Consider the following 23538-nt stretch of genomic DNA (forward strand, 5'->3'; position numbering starts at 1 on the left):
GCATGTCAGCTAGAGCCCTTCTCATACTTAATATTCAAATGTCCCATTGAATAAGATTTATGTTACCAGTTCACTCCCTGCCATCCCCAGATCTGAGTCCGGTTTGTACCCAGTTTTGAGTTCAGGACCAATGCGCCAAGGGGTTGTGTCATGGCACATGCAAACAACTGTCGATTCGTCTTGGATAAACCCAAACAAACTTGTAACATACCCAGCAATAAAATTGCAAACTCATTGTAATGTACCCTGTAAAATTATGTTTAAATTAATTTTAAAATTTCTGATTCTAACAGAGTCCAAAAAAAACCAGTTCTGTGCCCTTCCTGTGCCAGGCCTGAACTAACTGGGTTGAAAAGAATATTGAATTTTATGTCTAATTGTTTTGTTTAAATGTAGATGATATGCCCTTTGTGTACTGACAACGGTTTTCCTAAAAGCAAGCATTGCATCTAGAATATCCAAAACATAATCGTAATCATGCTCATCACAGGGAACAAGTGGATCAGATCTCACCAGTGTTACTTTCATTACTGCTAATCATTCATTAGTATTACACTGCTAGCGTCAATCTGTTATCGTTTTTCTTCCCAGAGAAGTCAACACAAACTTACTTACTAATTGAAAAGTTAAGTATTTTGTTTTACCTCTATAGCTGTCTAATAATACTGCTAAATAATTACTGAATGCTTTATTATCACAAACTAGGTCAAGATTGGTCAGAATAGGTATACTATGAATATTGATTAGAGTTATTAATAGTTAATGTTAGTAAGTTTTTAAGTATATTAATGCAATTATAAATATTAATATAAGTTATAATTATATTGTTATTAACACACGATATATCATATCTTTATATTAATTTTTTTTTATTATATATACACAATCATATTGACATACTGATATAATTTTTATATTTTTTATATATTAAAGAAAAGCCTTAAATATATAATTTTTCTGTGCTTTTCTATGGACAAAACCAATCCCAAATTTATTTTTCACACACCCATGAACATACCAGGAAACCCCAAACCCATCTAGTATCAAAAATGGTAACTTTGAAAAAGATCATAAAGAATCCGACACATCATTTCCATTTGTATTTTCATATGTTGAGAATAGTTTGCAATCAAAGCAGCTAAGCTAGAGAATTGATATTATTAAGCTAATGGTCATCAGTGAAATACATCATACAAATATATTGAAACTTATATAAAAAAATAGAATAATTGTATTGACGAGTGGTACAAATAAATAGTTTACAAAAGCTATTAAAAGCTTTAACAAAAAAGGTCTAAAGAAAAAGGTGTCTAAATAAAAACATCTTCTAAAAATAGACCAAACTAAGGTAACTGAAATTACCCTAAATGACCATTAGTTAAAGTTCTAGAATAACGAAGCTAAATATTGCAAGAATGTATGATACTAGAAGTATTCTAATACCCTTCCTTATTAACACATCGGATTTATATATTAATTTACATAGCATAAACATGAGAATTGATATTATTAAGTAAATGGTCATCAGTCCAATAGATCATAAAAAAAATTTATACATATATAAAAATAGAAGACAAGTACCCTAAATGGCCATTACTTAAGGTTGTAGAATAACAAAGATAAATATTGCAAGAGCCTACAATACTAATGTATTCTAATACCGTCCCTTATCAAAACATATCATATTTATATATTAATTTACATATCATAAGCAAGAGAATTGATATTATTGAGTTAAGTGAATGGTCATCAGTCCAATAGATCATACAAAAATATTGGAACTTATAAAATAATAGAATAATTGTATTAACAAGTCACAACTTTAAAAATTGTTAACTAAAAAGAAAAGTTGTCTAAATAAAGAAATCTTCTAAAAATAGACCAAATTAAGATAACTAAAACTAAACCCTAAATGACCATTAACTAAGGTTTAGAACAACGAGCTAGATATAGCAAAGAACATATGATACTAAAAGTGTTCTAATACCCTCCCTTAGTGTTCATTCTATCAACTACCAAAAGAAGACTACATGTCTTGTGGTTGTAAATTTTAGACAACATTCTATTGTTGCAGAGACTATCCCTAGATCTGCAGAATGTCAATGACAAAGAGTAGCCAAAAAGAACATAGAAGGTTGTCCCCTTCTTCAAAATTGTCTGCAATAAGAGAGTAGAGCTTGCCACTGACATTGCCACTACCCCTCCCAAATTTTGCAAAACCTCAGCCCTAAAATCATCGCAAAATGCCCAACCTATTGTTGGATAACAAAACCATCCTTCTTTGTAGAAAAAGACACACTGAGAACAATTGCCACGAGTTTAAGGAAAAATCAACAAACCCTCCAAACTATTGCAGATGACCAAGCTGCCCAAAAACAGATTGAATTTGAAGTTGACAAAGCATTGTTTTATTGAAAGAAACAAGAAGAACCTGAAAACAAGAATCCCTAAAATAAAATCCCACACAAACTTCATAATTTTCAAAAACCAAAAATGATTTTCGAGGAGAAAAATGTCATGTCCCCTTTTCTAGCCAACGATTACCCCATTTTGCCTTGGTCCCATGGGTGAACCAAGTTTTCTATACAGTCAGAACAGTTTTTAACTAAGGCGATTTCAGTTGCGGCCTAATTGGGATTGGGATTTCCATGCACTTACTATTTTAGTAAGTCAACAAACTCATCGTTTTTGGCATTTCAATTGGGACTAAAAGCGTCTCGTCAAGAGCTTTTCGAGGGCCTATCAAACATGCACATCCGAGTCCATCTAATGGGAGATTTTAATGTCTGAAGATTTATCAAATTTATTATAAAGTGACTTTATAACTTAAGCTGATATTATTAATGTCACTTTATTATTTATGTGCACCTTATTTCCTTAAGCGGGGGAAAAGGTTTTTATATAGAAAAGAAATAAAGAAACAGAAATGGGAATGCGAAGAGTCACATTGTTGTTCTTAGAAGGGAAGATCGAGCTCATTTCCAGCATATTTGGTTTTTGGGATTTGGATTTCACTCTCTCTTGGAGAGTTATTTTCGAAAGCTTCAACTTTCAACAAGTGAGAGGATGGAAACCCTCAAGCTTGAGTAGTGGACAAAACCCCATTGTCAATTGGAGACATCCGGCAAGTGTTTTCAATTGTATTCGACGTTCATCTTTTCTATGATCCAATATTGCTGTAGTTTTTGTATCTACGATTGGATTTCTGATTTATTTTACTAAAAGGCTTCAATGAAATGTTAATTTTGAAATGTATTTCTGCTGAAGATTTAATGCAACAATATTTTGGGACTTTTTTATCTAGTTGTCTATTGGAATTTTGCTGGTAAAATCTGAAAATCATTGCATGAAGTTATTTGTTTAAAAGTTATCAGTTCCCATTAAGGGTTTCGAAGCAAATATCCTGTTAGGGATAGTACAGTTGTATCAAAGCAATGAACATATCAGTCTGTGGGACATATTTACAAACTGGGTTTATCATTTCAAAGCTGGAAATTATTTATACAATATTTACAGGTCACAGTCATTTTTATTTGCTTCGAAAAATTCATAAAGATCTGGTTTGAACTTCAAGTGGAGGCCTGTGCATGGACATTTATTTTAATTTGTTAATTCTTGAAGATTCGTTTCATTGCCACCCAAACTATTGTCAGGAAGAGTTCATATGTGAAATGTTAAAATGCCCAAAAGAATTCTAATGTTTCTTTCAGAATTATAATCAGGCTTGGATTATTATATAAGAAATTTGTTTTTGTAGGCCCATTTGATAATAGAGTAATCACTCTATATTAGCATTGTTACTTTGCCGCATAAAATTAATTTTGACAAATATCTTTATCAGGCTCTTGAATAACTATTGTTTGAATGATAATAATATTTGTCAAGGAATAAACATTAGAGGACGCTCAAGTTTGAAGCAAATATTTGGAAAGAGCCTCAGATTATCGAGCAAGATATTGGATTATAGTTGGTATTAAAATTTAGTGTCGTAAATATTGACGATTTGACTATACTCGGAAATCAATGATGATGGTCGACCAAAGTGTGAAGTCGAAATATAAGTTGATGTAAAAATATTTAAGCAGTGCATGGAAAAAGTCCAACATATTATTAGTGAGAGAATTGTTCTGGGCATATATCTAAATAATTACAGGGGGCTTGGAAAGATATTGTAACATTTGAAACAGTAATTTACACCTTGGGGTTATATATTTGGTTGCTCAGAAGCATTACATGAAGCATTCAAACAAAGTATTCCTTCAAAGCTATTGCTTCAGTTTGAGCGTGGAGGTTCCAAAGCCATGCGTCTTCTCGATTGGGAAGAAACTAATTTGTGCATTTCCAAGAAATGCCAAAGCTTATCTTCGCAGGTTTAGGCTTGGGTCGAGACTCACAATTGTTGCAAAAATGACTTGTACAAACTGTCGACAATGAATGCTTAGTATGGATACAACATTGCAGACTGAGCAAGTAGACAGAGTAGTGTCAATTGACCATCAATAGTCATTGTCGTTACATACAGGTGGATAGTGAGCCTGTCGTTATTGAAAGCAAGGATAGCAAGTAATATCACAAGAAACGGAAAGAGAAATATGGTGTAACGTTTTGCCAACACTAGCCTACAGGCTATAGTAAGCTTCACACAACTCTGTGCAATCTGAAAGTCAACGTCTTATTATTTCACTTGTGTAGTTCAACTCTAGAAAACGCACTCTAGGTCACCATGGATTTAAGAATATGCCAGCGTCTTATAAGTGTAGTGAAAAAATTATTTTCAAAAAACATTAAAGTTGAACATTTTAGAGTTGGCTATGTTAGTATACCAATCGTGAGTACTAGTAGTGTCATAATATTCAAATTGCAGGCATTCATAATGCCCAAATATTAGACTCAACCTAGAAAATGGTGTTGGTGAGAGGAGACTAGTAGTCTAGTTGAATAGCCCTTGGATGAACAAGGTTGGTAATAATCGTGTCTGGCTGGGTGAGTTAACTATAGGAAAAGTCGTTATTAATCAAGCTTTTGACAGACGAAGTCAAAATTACATGAGAGGCAATTCAATTCAATCCTTAAGGTTTGTTGACTCCTTGAGACAAGTCAATGTCAATACAAGACTTATGACAGATATTAAACAGGTCAAAAAAAATTTGCAACATCCTTCTTAGTTTAATATAGAATAAATGATTTAAATCCATCTGTACAAGTCAATTGTTTGTCATAATATTTATGTGAATTTGTAAAGAACTCTGATTGTCTGGCAGTCAAATGTTTGATAAATTAACAATGCACAAAAATCAGAAAGCTCAGAACTTCTAAGGCTGGATAGAACATGAATTTCTATAGTGTTTGTCCAAGGCTACAAACAAGTAGTATCTAGCCATGGGGATGATACAGGGCCTAGATAAAATCAAGAAGGATATTATGAAGCTACAACAACAGCTGGCCCAGAATTTTGAACCTAATAAAAGAACTGAAATACTCAACATGTATGAAGAATTTAACAAACTTCCTTCTCAGGTTCAAAATAATCTACCCTTCATTGATTACATGGATTTCCATCCTAAGCTTCGAAACAAGAATGATATGGCAAAAAATAAATATTATAAATTGGCCCAAGATCTCCTTGCAAAAGACAAGTGTAGAAATTTGTATGAGGACTCTGGTCAGCTTGTTGGTGGTCTTGAAAAAGAAGAGTAGCCAACTACCACTAATTTACAATGTTCTCATGATCATGTAGATGATAAACATGGTACAGGCTTATTGATTGGTAATATGGGGGTAGAGGTCTCTTGTGGGTCGGCCTACACTAGTATTCTTTATGAACATGACGATAACACATTGGAGAAAACTATTCAATCAGCCAATGATAAGGACTCAACATCTTACGCAAGTGTTGGTGTTGATTTTCATTCAGACTTAATGGTCTTTACAGATGATATAGATTCCTTTTGTGATGAGTTTTCTTTTGAACATAATGTTGTCCCTAATTCCTCTACACAATTGGGTATGAAAGATGATATATACATGTGGATATGTATGATGACACACATCCTCCCACTCATGTGCACTTATCTCATACACCCACTAGATCACCTTATTTAGAGAGTGGAATGAAAGTGACTCAACATAAGATTATTGCAGCTTTATCACGCTTTGATGACATCTATGGGATGTTTGAAAACCACCTTTGGAAGAAACAGATGAAGGGGAAACAAACGGGACTTAAAGAGGAATTTTCACAGCTATTAATACTACAAGAAGGGTCGAAAACTATGAAATCAGATTACCTAAACCTTTCAAATCATGATCATCTATTTGACCTTGCAGAGATTTACTCAAAAGCACTAAGGAAGAAGGAAGTAAAAGTAGATGTATGTACATATGAGCTCATGAATGCCAAGGACACCTTTGAGGCTACTTGAGTGGCATTTCACAAAGTATAAAACCAGATTGTTGTATTAAGTCAAAAATTAGATTTGGCACACTTTAATTCAGCCCAACATTCAGATATGACCATTAAGGAGGTTGTTAGTGATGATATGTGAGGGTTGATCAGCATGGACAAGTTTCATCAACATTCAAGGAGCATATACTACCATATAATGAGTCATTGACAAAGGTTAAGAATATGCAGTGTGATTATATAGAGAGTGCTCATCACCTTACGTTTGATCCACGCGTAGAGGATTTGATGAGGCACAGGTATGGGTTGACTCAAAGATTGTATTATCCAATGTGGGATGAAAGTCTGCCACCTTCGAAAGATGGTATTAAAGTTTGCAAGTATTTGAATCAGGTGGTGATGAGAGATATAACGTATTGGGGCACCAGCCAGTTTTTCACTATAGTGATATGCATCTAATTGTGTTGCTTACTCTATGTCACAGGGGTGTCATGCAGATATAGTTTTACCGGGTGGTTATGGCGTCAGTTGATACCAGCTAATTACGTACAGAGTCGACACATTCATAAGAGTCTTGCAAATGTTGGATGTAGTTGTAAGATGCAGATTCCTTTAGTGGTTTGTATCTCCTTACAGATGATGGATGCAAGAGCAGTTTGCTTTAGGACCCAACTATTGATAGAGTTAGCAATATAGCTTGGTTGGGTTCCATTGATGCGCTTCACCAACCCTCGTATGGTGAAGATGAGATCAGAGTCATGCTAAAGGAGTCTGATGATCTTCTTGGATATGTTTTGATTTTGATAGATTCCTCTTGTGCGCAGAATTTGGATAGTTGGTGTGGTGTAAGTCCTTACATAGTCAACAGAGACGTGACAGGATGGCTTTCTAAATCACTTTCTTTTGAGATTTTTACTCTTGCAACACCTACTATTGGATTGCTCCACAATTTCCAATAGGGTGCTATGGTTTATGAGGTAATTTAGCAAATATTATCCTCTTCATGGGCATAGGTATTACAAGAGATAGTGGGTGATATCAGGGACATTACACAGGGTTTCACTTGGTATCCAAGGGGATCTTTTATAGAGATGGTTACAAATCAAGAAGTCAGCAGGAGTGATTTGTAGCATTCTATTCTTGATAGAGATTGCTATATCATTGAGCTCCCACCACCTCTTGATATCAGAGGTGTGTGCGGTTACAGTTGGAATGAGGTACTCAGTTGGGTAGCAAGCACTTCATTTCATGATAGCAATGGATGACAAGTTGTTTGGATTGAGTAAACACATGAGATGTTTTAGATATCAGGTATCTAGTTGATTAGTGTTCGGGTTCATGCTGAGTTGTTTGACAACTCTGGTGTTAGAGATAATTACACCAGTGCAACACAAAAGTTGGGCAGAGTATCATCTTTGAGGCAAAGCTGGGATCCAAGCATTTGGTTTCATTTCATAGATGTGGATTGCTTGGGGGCAAGCAATCTTTGGGAAGGGAATTGTCGTGTCCCCTTTTCTAGCCAGTGAGTTTTGTTGCACCATTAGCCTGTTTTTGCCTTGGTCCCATGGGCGAACCAAGTTTTCTATACAGTCAGAGCAGCTTTTGGCTTTGGCAATTTCAGTTGTGGGCTAATCGAGATTCTTCTAGTGGGGTTTCCAAGAACTTACTATTTTTAGGAAGTCAACAAACTCATCGCTCTTGGCATTTTAGGGTGGGACTAGGAGCATCTCGTCGAGATCTTTTCGGAAAGCTATCAAACATGCATATCTAAGTTCATTTGATGGGAGATTTTGATGTATGAATATTTATCATATTTATTATAAAGTAACTTTATAACTTGAGTTGATATTGTTAATGTCACTTTGCTATCTAAGTGCACTTTATTTCCTTAAGTGGGGGAAAAGCTTTTTATTTAAAAAGGAAATAAAGAAACAAAAATGGGAATGTGAAGAGTCACTTGTTTGTTGTTAAAAGAGAAGATGGAGCTCATTCCCAGCATATTTGGTTTTTGGGATTTGGATTTCACTCTCTCTTGGAGAGTTATTTTCGAAAGCTTCAGCTTTCAACAGGTGAGAGGACGGAAACCCTCAAGCTTGGGCAATGGACGAAACCCCATTGTCAATTAGAGACATTGCATAAGTGTTTTACATTGTATTCTACGTTTATCATTTCTATGATCCAATCTTGCTGTAGTTTTTGTATCTACAATTGGATTTCTGATTAAAATATCCCAGACTAGATATTTACTAGATTTTTCCTCAAAATATGTTCAGTACTAAAACATAGGCATGTATATCATGACACACCATAGGAACCAGAAGATTTACCAATAGGTATAAACCCATTCTTTATAAAATAAGATTCAGTGATCAAGCATATGGAAATGCGTTACAAACCAATAATATAAAAACGAGTAAACTCTTATACAACTCCTTAAACATGTTATTGCATTATACAACAACAATACAATAACTAGCACTAAAAATCCAATCTTAAACACAATTTAACAATTAGATTGGAACACTAAGAGAAGAACCTATAAGCGCATACGAAACACCTGAAGTGATGTCTCCCCGAACAATGGGTTTGCGTCCACTGTTTACCGGCACGAGGGGTTGTGTCCTCGTACTAGCTAAAAGCTAAAGCTTTTTGAATAGCTCTCACAAGAGAGAAAATTGAAATTGAATCATAAATCAAGCATATCCAGGAATTAGCCTCATTCCCTTTTTAATACACAAACTGAGACTCTTTGACTCCCCTCTGGCTTTCGTCTTATTCCCCTGTGACTCCTTAGCTTCCCTCTGGCTTTTCGTCTTATTCCTCCTTGACCTTTAGCCTCCCCTTATAATATTAAATTGCTCCATTTTATTCCAGCTCTCATATATTAATTTTAATATTATAAGGGTATATCTGAGAATCCTCTAATGTCCCAAAAGGGGACATTACAAATCTCCCCTCCTCAAAATTGCCTATCCTCAAGTAATTAATACCAAGATCCCATAAAAATCTGTAGGTAGCTCTGTGGCCTGATTTGACTACAAGTCCTGCCATATTGCGAAGCAAGGTGTCGAACTACAATCCATCCATCAACCAGATCCCTGGATCCCACATTAATCCAAGTAAAGTCACTGCATCTGAGGGCTTTAAAACTCTGAATGTCATCATATCCAATCTCAAACTGAGTAGAACTATGACCCAACTCTCAACAACCCATAGATACATATGGCCAACACCTTGATCCCAAACACTGATGGCATAACCAGCTGATATGATGAGATAAAAATGTATCCAAAAGCTATGTATACCACAGTAGGTGGTGACGACCTGTCCTAAATAGATGATGTAGGATGCGAGCTGCCCAAAAGCTGAAATCGACATCAAGGGCACATAAAAGATAATACTGTCATCATCACTCAGAAGAATCCTAACTATGTAGGGGTCATGAGAAAGAATGAAGCTGAAAAAAGAATTCCCTATGATCAACACATAACTCCCCTCAATCCTCCTCCAGGACCTGTTTAACTACTGAAATAAGAAATCCATCCAACCTATATATAAGTTAGAATATGGAACCTTGTATAGGTTGTACAAAATAGGGGTAGTAGTAGTCACTTCACCACACCAATCTTGTGACCAAGGTTCGCTGTTAAAAACTGTAGCTTGATCTGAATCTCTGAAGTCAAGGTCATCCTCTTCCTGGAAATCAAGAGGAACTCTCTCCTCTACCTCAAAAAGTGGGTTATCAGAAATCCAAACAGCAACTACCTCAAACAAGGGGTTGTCTATAAGCTGAATGTGATCTAAAGTTTTGGAACTTGGCCGCTTGGGGCAACTATCCAAATCATACGTCTATTGATTGCTATCAAGTTCATAAATTACCTCTAGGAAAAATTCTTGTCTCTTTGTATCCTCATGTTCCCTAAAATCATGTGTGCTCCGAATCTGATTTTCTGCTTCCTATAAAGGGAAAACTGAGTATCAACCAATGCCTCACAAACATATTTACACTCCTTGTTGAACTCCTTAATCTCATTCCTTTCTTTATTCAATTGGTCAATATAGGAACCAACAACCTTAAGACTAAGTAACCTGATTTCATAGTCTCAAGTGTTGTTTTGATCACCTGCAAATCAGCAACAAGCCAATTTCCTTCCACTCCCTTTTGAGCCTTCCTACAGAGATCTTCAACCTTTTTGTGAGTGATGTCATAACACACCAAAGAGGCCACAACCATGTCTTCACTAACCTTCAGCTAGTTCTTTAAGGTATACATTTCATTGTTGTCATGTTGGCGTAGTTCATCGTCTTCTAGTGTCGTCTTTGTTTGTTCCTCTAAATTCATGCCATGGACATTGGAAATATATGGTTCATCACCTCTCATAAAATCCTAGGTATTCTTTCCCTTGTTCTCTTGATTTGTATGCAAAGGCAAAAGTGTTGCCATGTTATCATTTGCATATAAGGGCTCATCCTACAAGGACCCCGACCTGCTATTATCTCGTGTGTAGCCTATCTCATCAATCTGCCTGTCAAAGCTAACCTCCAATTCACCAACAAATAAACTTACACCTTGTACAACAACTTTTGTGTGACCATGAGAAGCATGCAAATCAATGGTGGTTCACTGTTCTTCTTTTTCAAGATCCACAATTAAATGATTTTGGCCTGCTGGAAATTCTTCGTTCAATTTTCTTAAAAGATCTTTGTCAATGGAGATCCCAAATTGATTGTAGATTGAAAATATACAACTGCTGATATTGGTGTAATTGTACTCATGAACCTTAAAGCAATGCCAAGTCAGAGTAACTAGGATCATAAACTACCGACCTTGCCCTTTCTTGTACCCAATTATGTAATTCCCTAACAACAATTGTTATGTGGATAAGGCAGAATCAACTATCATTATTTCTAACATACTCTCAGCAATTCAAAAACCAGTTCCCAACCTTGTAACATCACGAAATTATCATAGCAAAGTTTTGTACCATGCACGACACCATCCAAATATGTCAAACAAGTAATCTAACCTCAATAATCGGCGATGAAGACATTTGAAGATCATGTGATAATCGTCCACTCAAGATGCCTGCATGGAACCACTATATCAACATGCAAGGCCAGAATCCATCTTATTAGTATTCTACTAAATTGACTTTGGACATGACAGTCCTGATAAAATAACAAGAATATCTTCAGCTAGAACCTGTATGGCATGTCTTGTTGCTTCCTTTATATGAGCATAATCATACCCTGTGTTTCATTTTTATTTCTCACGCACTCATACTTCTCATGCCTTATCGGAGAAGACTCCCCGTTTTAAATAGGCAAAAGTATTAAGCTGTCTGAAATTCGTAATTGCCACCAACTATCATTTGATGTGGACTATTCAAGAACTGTTTTAACTTTTTAAAACCGTTGTCACTCCCTTCAACCTTGTCAGTTGCCTCTTCTTCCGAAATTTTCTATGCCTTCCCTCTAGACTGTTCTTTTTAGCTCCCGCGTTAGTTAGGTCTCCTTTTTCTACTACATAACGATCAGGTTGAAGACGAGAGTATTAGGCAAGAAGCTTCATTGGTGTTTTGCAACTCCTTTGGAAATATTACCCAAATGGTATTTTTTCCCCGTATTTCAAATACTTCGTACAGTATTTAATAGATTATTAGGTGTCCTTTTAATGGCTTCAGTACTTGCAGGACTATTGACAATTCCTTTCTTAAAGAATGTGAATCAATTCCAAAATCCATTTTGTCATCCAATAGCTACAATAATATTCTTAATCGATACCACAATAGCTCTTTGGTTAGGTATTGGAGCAACGAAGTATCAACACATGCATTTTGATCATAAAGAAGTGATGCTCCCGATAATGATAAGTATCAACAACCTTCCAAACCTCTTTTTCTTACACTTCTAGTTGTAAGAGATTAGTCTCATATTCAAGAAAGAACTCCCGACCTGTTTTTCACTTTCACACGTCTTGTCTCTTTTTGCAGGTAACACTGCCACTCCTTGAACACATGCTATTTGTTTCCAATATTCTTTGTCATCTATCACACAGATTAATGTTTGGCCATCTATTTTAGCAAGCAACGCTGCTACTCCTTAAATGCATATATTACAGGCCATCATCTTTATGCAAAAAACGTAACAACTACCAAACACTGACAGAATATTCAAGATACTGTCTGCTTGACAACCCATTGAGGATAAGAGTAACGACAAGTCAAGTAAGATGACAACTCCAGCGCTGGTAGCCTTCAGGTGTTTTACACACATCAAGTTTGATATTTATTAAACAAATAATAGCTTGCTCGACGGGGCTCGATAACTTCCTAAATGAATATTAAATTATCAATGTTTAATGCTCTCAATTGTAAAAATTCAACAGATGTTGCTACGTTGCCAAGAGTCGAAAAAGCGCTACAAGCAGTGCTTAGCACTTGAACCTTCTTGACCCCTTCAACTGCCTAAAATCTTCAACAGAGTTGTCGCGCATTCCATTACATCACTTACCGGCACTATCCTCGCAAAATATTCGGAATATCGAGTTCAAGTCTGGAACAATGAAACATTCAGAATTCTCAAATTGCTCCTATTACAACTACTCCCCGATGATTCTCAATGTTTTTGATAATGGTCGGCTTTCCAAAAGATCAAATTCTAAACACAATGGAGATTAAAACACTTGAACATCTTTAGTCCTCCAAACATTCTTCCAACTACAGTCTTGACCAAAATCAATTATGTATAATGCGCCCATTTTCAAACAAGAGTGGATGTTGTAATGGAGGTCTAGGTTTGTTGTTATGCTCGTTTCATGCCCACAACCAATCAACATATACCACGTTTGTTGTACTAGAGGATGTCGTTGTGGAAGCCAGTTCTCTGTTTCTGTGCTTTCTCGGCTAGCTACATCCAAATGCCCACTTGACTATGTCATACATTCGCTTACAGACTGCCCAGCCCAACTACTGCCACCTTGGAGTGTTGCTTATCTTCATCCCCACATGTCTGATCCCAACGTTGGGTCTCTACAGTATCAATGCCAACTCCCGCAACCTGCCTAAGGATCACGTGGTTACTAATCCAAGTGTCTTCCCCTTTTCACTAATGCTTCTGTCCTCACTGGATGTTCTATGGTGTACTACGGTGCTACCGTATTGCTACCTTCCCTTGCTTCGACTACCACACTGCATTCACAATAACTCCTGTTCAAATATGCTAAAACAATGCTCCATCAATTCTTTCCAAGAATGATTCTCAAAAAAGTCATTAGGACTACGTTCAGTTCTTTCACTTTGTTGTTAAGGGTTTGTGACCTTACAACAGCTAGTCACATTCAAACAACCATTTTTTCAAAACAATATGTTGATATATTTCTTCCTCTAATAAGTTCCATAGGCTGGCAAATTTATCAGCTCTAATACCACTGAAATATCCCAAACCGGATATTTACTAAATTTTTCCTCCAAAATATGTTCAGTACTAAAACATAGGCATATATATCACGAAACACCATAGAAACCAGAAGATTTACCGATAGATATAAACTTGTTCTTTCTCAAAATAAGATTCAATAATCAAGCATATGGAAATGTGTTACAAACCAATAATATAAAAACCAATAAACTCTTATACAACTCCTTAAACACGTCATTGCATTATACAATAGCAATACAATAACTAGCACTAAAATCCAATCTTAAACACAGTTTAACAGTTAGATTGGAACACTAAGAGAAGAATCTATAAGCGCATACGAAACACCTGAAGTGATGTCTCCCTGGACAATGAGTTTGCATTCATTGTCTGTCAGCACGAGGGGCTACGTCCTCATACTAGCAGAAAGTTGAAGCTTTTTGAATAACTCTCACAAGAGAGAAAATTGAAATTGAATCATAAATCAAGCATATCCATGACCTCATTCCCTTTTTAATACACAAACTGAGACTCTTCGACTCCCCTCTGGCTTTCATCTTATTCCCCTGTGACTCTTCAACTTCCCTTTGGCTTATCGTCTTATTCCTCCTTGACCTTTAGCCTCCCCTTATAATATTAAATTGCTCCATTTTATTCCAGCTCTCATAGATAAATTTTGATATTATAAGGGTATATCTAAAAATACTCTAATGTCCCAAAAGGGGACATTACATTGATTTATTTTACTAAAAGGCTTCAATGAAATGTTAATTCTGAAATGTATTTCTGCTGAAGATTTAATGCATAAATATTTTGGGACTTTTTTATCTAGTTGTCTATTGGAATTTTGCTGGTAAAATCTGAAAATCATTGCATGAAGTCATTTGTTTAAAATTTATGAGTTCCCATTAAGGGTTTTGAAGCAAATATCCTATTAGGAATATTACAAAAAATCAACCAAAACCAAACACAATTTTTGAAGTGAAAAATCAATCAAAACCAAACACAGAATCCAATACATCGACTCAAGAATACGGAACTTTGTTTTTGAGAAAAAATGGTAAACCCAAAAAGAAAATTAAAGGAAAAATCTATGAGAACCCACTAGATAATTTTTAAAGAAATTTTATTACAACCCTTCAATAATGAGCTAATCAAAATGCATAGGTGGCAAACTCTATCTAATCTAAATGCGTAGAAGCTAAGGCCTTCTGTCGAATGCCTTCCTATGAAGATTGTGCGGTCGCCAATCATTTTTTCAATCTTTCTTCATGTGATCACACTTATAACAATAATTGCACTATACACTCTTCTTCTTTGAAGATGTTGGAAGTTCACCTGATCCTTTCTACTAAGAGAACTGAGGTACACCTGCGTTCTTCCTTGAGGCTTGCACTCAAAAGGCCACTTGTTCATAAAAGAAGGATTTAGTATTGCTTCCAAGTAGTTGCTTCCATCTATCTTGTTGTAAAGAGCGTGTTCTAGAGATCAGAAAACATTAGACATATACTAGTAAAAGTGATATTGAGTGTCTCTATGAAATTCTCGTAGGATCAGTGCAGGCTTTCCAACATGGTCACTACCATATCTCCTTCCTCCATCATGTGGACAATAGCCTTGAGCTGATCATAGATGTCCTTAATGTTTGTAAGATATGCTTGGAGAGACGTCGACTCATCCATCATGATAAAAAATAGTGAGATTGACTCTTAATAGATGTCTCAAGATCCCTCAAGATGTCCCAGATTTCTTTAGCCATTTTGCCAAAAGGCACCTGTGTAAGTTGATTCATCTATAACTGATTTTTTTTATAAATATGAAACTTCCCAATTACGTTCATCCCATTTATCCTGATCTGATCAAGTTTGAGTTGCATGTATCTCCTTACCCAGAACTATTTTACCAAGACAACAATATTCAAATATCATCATCATGTGTTGCTTCCAAATATTGTAATTATGACCATTGAACTGCTGATTTTCCCTCCAACATAATGTTGGACGAAGACTCCATCAGTAAATCGAGGTCGCTAGTTAATTGCGTGGAGACGCAGTAATTAAGGTAGACATTGCACAAATTACAAAACTGGACACATTGAAATAGGGTAAAGAATAAAAATTTATTTTTGTTGATTTTATATTTTTTGAAAAAACAAAAAAACTAGTTTTTGAAAATTTGATTAAAAATGTACTTTTCCTGTGATGAAAGTGAAGATTCATCTAGGGTTTTTCATTGCCATCCTCCATACTGATTATCGCTGATTTTAATTTTATAATCACTCACATTCTTACCCCACAAAGATGTTAAGAGTGATTTTTATGTTTATAGGTAGATATACACTATCTAGAGATGGGAGACCATCCCAAGAATCTTCCCAAAATAAAGCATCATGCGCTAACCCGATGTCCCAAGTTAAGGTATTAGCTATTATTCGATGGCAGTTCAAACTAAAGGTCCATATTCTTGATCCTTTTGGAGGATTTTTAGTTCTGAACAAAGACAAAGGATTATTATTGTTTAAATATTTATGATATAAAATCTTGGCCCATTTACTATTATGTTCTTTAAACATCTCCAAATAAGTTTTGCCCATAGCGCCTGATGCAGAGAGAACAACAGTAAAGAGATTAAACTTGGTTCTTGGAAAATGGAACTATTATAAACTTAATGATATTCGATATCATTTTGAACAATATATATATAAGAACACTGGTTATGTCATTGGATATATATATAAACATTCAGGAAACCGAATGACAAAGAGAAATCAAATGTAAACACAGAACATTATTTCATTCAACTTATTTCATATTACATCAATCTTCTCCTTCCCATTGGTTCCTACTCTACTTCCCTCTACTATATTTCTTATCTGCTTGCCTTACATTATTTATAACTTTGCAAAAACTGTATAACTCCCTCCTATTACTAACTTCTAACCGACTCCCGATTTGTAATTTGATAGATACTAAATAAACTACTAATGAATCATTTAGTACGATTTTACAAACCTTTTATTTATTATATCTATGACTATTAGGATGTAACCCAAAACCATTAAAATACTAAAACTCCACCCAAACCATTACATTCATCGTGAAAAGATAAACATTTATAATGCATGTTTCATCTGAAAATGTGAAATGCTTTGAATTAGGTGATGCCCCTACATCAGCGCCTCATTTCGCTAACTAAATTTTTTTATGCCTAGGCCTCCAAAATCTTTAAGTCTACATATATTATCCCATTTTATCAAAGCTTGTTTTTTCTTATCTTCAATTCTTTGACAAAAGAAGTTTTTCAGTTTAGAATCTAATTTTATTTTTATACATTTGGGTAGGGGAAGACATGACATATGATATGTGGGGATGGTTGATAGTTTTACTTTGATCATAGTCATTCTACGAGCTTTAGTTAATCATTTCCTTTTCCAACTTCCCATTTTTTAATCCAATTTTTCTAAAATCGCATCCCAAGCTTTGCTTTCTCTAATGCCTATTTCAAGTTGAATACCAAGGTATTTGCATGGAAAGGTTCCTTTTCAGAATTCCATTATTCTACAAATTTCTCTCTCTACCTCTTCTTTGATATTAGTAAAGAAAATTTCTGATTTGTTAGTATTTACTTTTTGACCAAATGCTTCCATATAATTATTTATTATTTGCTTAAAATTTTGAGCTTCTCCCAAAGAGGTTTCTCCTAGTAGAATTGTATCATCTACAAATTGTTGATGCATTATTTTAGGTGCCTCCTCGGTTGTTGCCTTTATTATAGCTCTGCCAAAAGTTTTTGCCATAATAATGAAGAGAAAAGGTGATATAGGATCCCCTTGTCTAATACCTCTATAAATGCTACAAAAGCCTTCATTTATGATAAGGGAAATTTTTGGTGTCGAAATGCAATTACATATTAAATTGACCCATTGCTGAAAGAATCTAAAAGCTTCAAGTGTTTTACATAAGAATGTACAATCCCCTTTTATCATATAGGCTTTTTGGATATCTAGCTTCATTCGCATACAAGATTCCTTATTAATTTGAACAGAATCAATTAATTCTTGGATTATGATAATATCGTCAAGAATTGACCTATTAGGAACAAAACTCATCTATTCCTCTAAAATGCGCTTTTGTAGTACTTTTGAAAGTATTTTCTAGATTGTATTACATAAGGCTATGGGTCTAAAATTGCTTGGATCCATATGTCTAGTTTTCTTCGGAATAAAAGTTAGTAATGTATTTTAATTTCAGTTAGAAGTGATCCAGAATTCCTAGTCGCCTCAATAGCCTACCAGAGGTCGTCTCCCAGCATATCCAACATTTTTGAAAGAAAAAGGCTTGAAAGCCATTAGGGCCTATAGATTTATCAGGATTCATTTGAAAGTGGGCTTCTTTAATTTCTTCTTTAGTAAATTTCTTAAGTTTTTATTATCTTCTGCAGTTATTAATTTTGGAATAGATCCTAACATCATATTCTAGGCTATTAAATTTGATGATTAGAAGTTATTAAAAATATCTATATAAACATTTACAAAAGTTTCCACTATCTCATTTGGATTTTCAATCACCCTTCCTGTATTATCCTTGACTTTTGTTATTCTATAATATTTCTTCTATTGATGGTACTATTATGAAAATATTTTGTATTTTTATCACCTTCTTGCAACCATGTTTCTCTTGATTTTTGTTTCTAGAATATTTCTTCTTTTGCTAAGATATTTTCTTGCTTAGCTAGAAATTCTTTTTCTTTATTATATTTTTCATTATCCATTTTTGTTTAAATTTTTCAATTCTTCTTCATTCTCTAATTTATCTTTAAATATTATTAAAATGATCTTTATTCCATTTCTTTTATTTTTTCCTTTAATGATTTCAATTTGGCTATGAAACAAAACATCATTGATCCTTCAAGTTTCTCTTCATGCCACAATTGATATATCTTATTTAGAAATTCTTTATCTAGAAACCACATTTTTTCACACTTCAATGGATTTCTTGATGGTTTTTGTCATTCACCTATTTCTACTCTAACTGGATAGTGATCAAATCCTTCATTATGGAGAATGATTGTATTGAAAGGATGATTAAAAGATATTAAATTTCCTTTAGATATAAATCTGTCCAATCTTTTTGCTATATTACAGAAGCCAGCTCATCTACGATTCCATGTGAAGACTCTGTTAGATGTTAGAATGTCGTTAAGGTTATCCTTTGCAAACCATGCTTTGAAGTCTAACATAACCTTGTTAATGGTCATGGATCCACATGCTTCTTCTCCTAAATCTAGAACTGCATTAAAATCTCTCCTAATAAAAATATTTTCATGTGGATTTCACTCTAGATAATTACTAATCTCATTCCATATTTCTTTCTTGTTCACTTTGGTGTTGGCCCATACACATTAATAAGTACGAATTGAATTTCGCTTTTGATACAAGTGGAATGAAATCTACCCTCCTTGGATCCCCCATATAATACAAATCCCACCTGAGGCCCCCACTGAATCTACTAGTTCTATTTTCCAAACACATAGTTTTCTTCTAAATTTTCTCGTTCTTTGTTAAGTTTCAATTCTTGTATTAATACTATAGCTGATTCAAATAATGCTAAATTGCCCTAAAGTAAGCGTTTTTTGTTAAGGGCATTTAGGCCTCTAACATTCCATGTTGTTAGCTTCATGGCTCTATGGGAAGGAACTTCCCCTTCCCTGCATTTTAGAAGATCGTTAATCTTTTTCTGATTACTAGCTACACCCGTAGTTGCTCTAACTTCTCTTTTTTTGCTTTGTTTGCTATATTTTGAAAATTATTAGCCTCGCAAATTTGCTATGATACCAAGGTTGTCTAAATTTTGTCTAAATTCAATAGATTAATTTTTTTCTTTATCTGAATATTCTTCTCATTCTTTCATAATTTTGTTCTATAATATTTCTTTATTTTTCAATTTATTTATATATTTTTTAAATTATTTATATTACGCGAATTTAATGTCGATTTTTTCAGAATCTTTTGTGGTGTCAAATATAATCCAAATTCTATAGTTGTCGAACACAAACTTGAACCTTGTGACATAGTGCTTAACAATAGAAGACTTATGGAAAAAAGCATCTGAGCATACAATCAGATGAAGTGAAAGCCTTGTCACCATTGTCAGTACTCAATAGTACGAAGTGAAACTATTAAAATGACATTAAAGAGGCCAGGGAGAAAAACTGTGGTTAATCAACTGCACATTGTGGACTACATTAATAAATATGACAAGTCAAATCAATTTGCTTATTAGAAGACATAACACTACAGAGTATCTCTAACATTGAAGATAGGTGAGTTCTGTATTTCATAAAATAATTTAAAGATAATATATAAACTGCATTCCTCCAAATTAAAAGGAGCGTTCATTCTCAAACATAGAGGATTGTATACAGTTTCTCAAAGCATTGTTGAAATAAAAATCAAGTTGAGAAAAAGGAATTGACATAAATCTTTCTTAAAATATTCTCTCGATTTTAATGTTGACTACTAGCTTTAATGCTACACTTTGCCATGCTTTTTTGGATCAAAACTTTTGGCCATTGCTTCTCACATATTTAAATCTTTCTACCTAAATTCTGACATAAGCATGATACCTGAATGTACACAGTGACAGAACTGGGATAGATTTACAGTTTTCATTCCCTAGTATGCCTTATATACTTGCACTACAAATCGTAGCGGCAAATAGCATTTACCAAATTATCTGGAGAAGTGTGTTTGTTAAAAATTAAAATTAAAGTGCTTCCAAAATGTATTACAAAACACAGAGATATAGTATCACCAGTAATTAAAGCATACATCACTTACAGTAAAATAACCAGTGTCTGGAGTACCATCCAGACTCAATGTCGGTGCCAGTGCAACAGTGAACTTCTCTCCGACAGAAACAGGATATACATCAATATTCACATCCAGAAGCATGTGCATGTCAAATTGCTCGCTGCGAGCTTCAATTCGTGAGACTGCAACAGAAATGGCATACACAATTTAGAATTTTAAAAGAAAGTAAAACAAATTATTTGAAAGATTTGTTGTGTCTTGAGGTAAAATACTCTACATAAAAAACATTAGGCAAACATTTCCAATACAATTTATGTGAGAAAAAAAAGATTAAAAGAATAAACTCCTGCATGTCCTCCAATCCAAATCATATTAACTTCTACATGATAGAAAATGTTACTTCTCAGCTTGCAGTGCACAGCTTGGACATTAGAAAACAATAGTACCTAATGATAGAGGACTACAGAAACCTTGGCATATAAATGAAAGAAAACTAAATTGAAAGCCATTACAGCTTTAACTGATACCCGGAATATTGGTTAAGAGATTAAATAACAAAAGAAAAAACAAGGAACATGTATTTCATAAGGAATGTCTGATGCATACAGCTGATCATCAAGTAACTAGACAAGTCTACCACAACAGCTCTATGGTAGGTTGACAAGTTAAAACAGACCATGCATTACCATAAAGAATGACCAATATGCATTGTATGCTGCTGTGTCACTGGCCATGCAGTAAGTAGACAACTTACGATAGCATTTCTAGGGAGGGTTTGATGAGTTAAAACAAAATTTATCTCTAGCAGATACCAGCTCAAGCAGTTTAACGTTTCCATAACATTACTAATAGTCAGCAATAGAAGTAAATATTACATCACTTCAATTCAAGAATTCTTATCTAAATCTCTATATTTATTAATATGTACTGAAACCATGTTTAGTAATATATTGATACTTGACTAATTAGCAGTATATGTTGATAAGTAATAAAATGTTATATTATTGGTATTTATCGTAGTAGCTAACTTAAGTGAGCAATTTAGGCATTGCGTACAATTAACTTTAGTTGACTTCTTAAGTTTGTTTCTTTACTCTTTTTATCGGTTTCTGTTCCCCTCTCTCATCTCCTTTTAAGGAAGCTGGTCTGCTATCTACCTTAAGTTCCTCCTTCTCCCAATAATGGATCACAAAGTGTGATCCAAAATGTTGAGGGCCAAAAACACTACAGTTGAACCAAAAGCTCCCTTACTCTCACTAATGGACTGAAAATATCATGTCTCTCACTGCCCCAAACAACTTTTGTTGAATGTGATAAAGGAAGACGATGGGTTTAGTATAAGGCTAGTGGGTGTTGCCTCTCAACCACACAAGCCTCCCTACATATTTGGATTTTTCCATTGATTGGATTTCTAAAACTTGGGGTAGAGTGAAGGAATCAATACTCTCTGCGGATCCAGCAGTTGCATTTGAAAAGTGAAAGGCCATTTATTATGTGCACAGTTACCAAAGGAAGAGTACCAGTACTGGTACAAGAGACAGGTATTGCTACTGGTAAGCCATTATGTTAAAAAATTAATTAGAAACCTTGGCATATAAATGAAAGAAAACTAAATTGAAAGCCGTTACAGCTTTAACTGATACCCGGAATATTGGTTAAGAGATTAAATAACAAAAGAAAAAGCAAAGAACATGTATTTCATAAGGAATGTCTGATGCATACAGCTGATCATCAAGTAACTAGACAAGTCTACCACAACAGCTCTATAGTAGGTTGACAAGCTAAAACAGACCATGCATTACCATAAGGAATGACCAATATGCATTGTATGCTGCTGTGTCACTGCCCATACAGTAAGTAGACAACTTACGATAGCATTTCTAGGGAGGGTTTGATGAGTTAAAGCAAAATTTATCTCTAGCCAGATACCGGCTCAAGCAGTATAAAGTTTCCATAACATTACTAATAGTCAGCAATAGAAGTAAATATTACATCACTTCAATTCACGAATTCTTATCTAAATCTCTATATTTATTAATATGTACTGAAAACATGTTTAGTAATATATTGATACTTGACTAATTAGCAGTATATGTTGATTAGTAATAAAATGTTATATTATCGGTTTTTATTGTAGTAGCTAACTTAAGTGAGCAATTTAAACATTTCGTATGATTAACTTTAGTTGACATAAGTTTGTTTCTTTACTCTTTTTATTGGTTTCTATTACCCTCTCTCATCTCCTTTTAAGGAAGCTGGTCTGCTATCTACCTTAAGTTCCTCCTTGTCCCAATAATGGATCACAAAGTGTGATCCAAAATGTTGAGGACAAAAAAACACTACAGTTGAACCAAAAGCTCCCTTACTCTCTCACTAATGGACTGAAAATATCATGTCTCTCACTGCGGGTGTTGCCTCTCAACCACACAAGCCTCCCTAAATATTTGGATTTTTCCATTGATTGGGTTTCTAAAACTTGAAGTAGAGTGAAGGGATCAATACTCTCTGTGGATCCAGCAGTTGCATTTGAAAAGTGAAAGGCCATTTATTATGTGCACAGTTACCAAAGGAAGAGTACCAGTACTGGTACAAGAGACAGGTATTGGTACTGGTAAGCCATTATGTTAAAAAATTAATTGAAAGACAAGTATCTGTAGTCCGCAAAAGTAATAAATATTTTAATTTTGAAAATTGTAGTAATAAATATCACTACATAATACTAAAATTCTCTACAGTTTAAAAAAACTAACATTTTAAAGTACAAAAGTAAATAGTAATGAAAAAAAAATTAAACTTGATAATCATACTGAGATGCTAAAAATTATATATTTGAATAGGTACAGCAGATACAAAATGTCAAAAAGCAAAGATAAATGTTTACATCGAAATGAAAACAACAAAATCA

At 34.4% G+C, this 23538-nt stretch overlaps 1 protein-coding gene across 5 annotated transcripts in view; it reads right to left on the reverse strand.

The window, feature by feature from the left end:
• LOC149535537 (DNA-directed RNA polymerases II, IV and V subunit 8B-like) overlaps positions 1 to 23538 on the reverse strand; it is a 98688-nt gene that overhangs the window by 26712 nt on the left and 48438 nt on the right. For all 5 annotated transcript variants that reach the window (XM_089803186.1, XM_089803189.1, XM_089803188.1 and 2 more), the window contains one exon: positions 20661 to 20815. In XM_089803186.1, the coding sequence (XP_089659312.1) occupies positions 20661 to 20815 (155 nt within the window). The remainder of the gene's footprint in view (positions 1 to 20660; positions 20816 to 23538) is intronic.

Source organism: Cupressus sempervirens, chromosome 10 (assembly GCF_028749045.1).
Source record: "Cupressus sempervirens isolate cs-2001-9-10 chromosome 10, ASM2874904v1, whole genome shotgun sequence".
NCBI classification, from domain to species: Eukaryota; Viridiplantae; Streptophyta; class Pinopsida; order Cupressales; family Cupressaceae; genus Cupressus; species Cupressus sempervirens.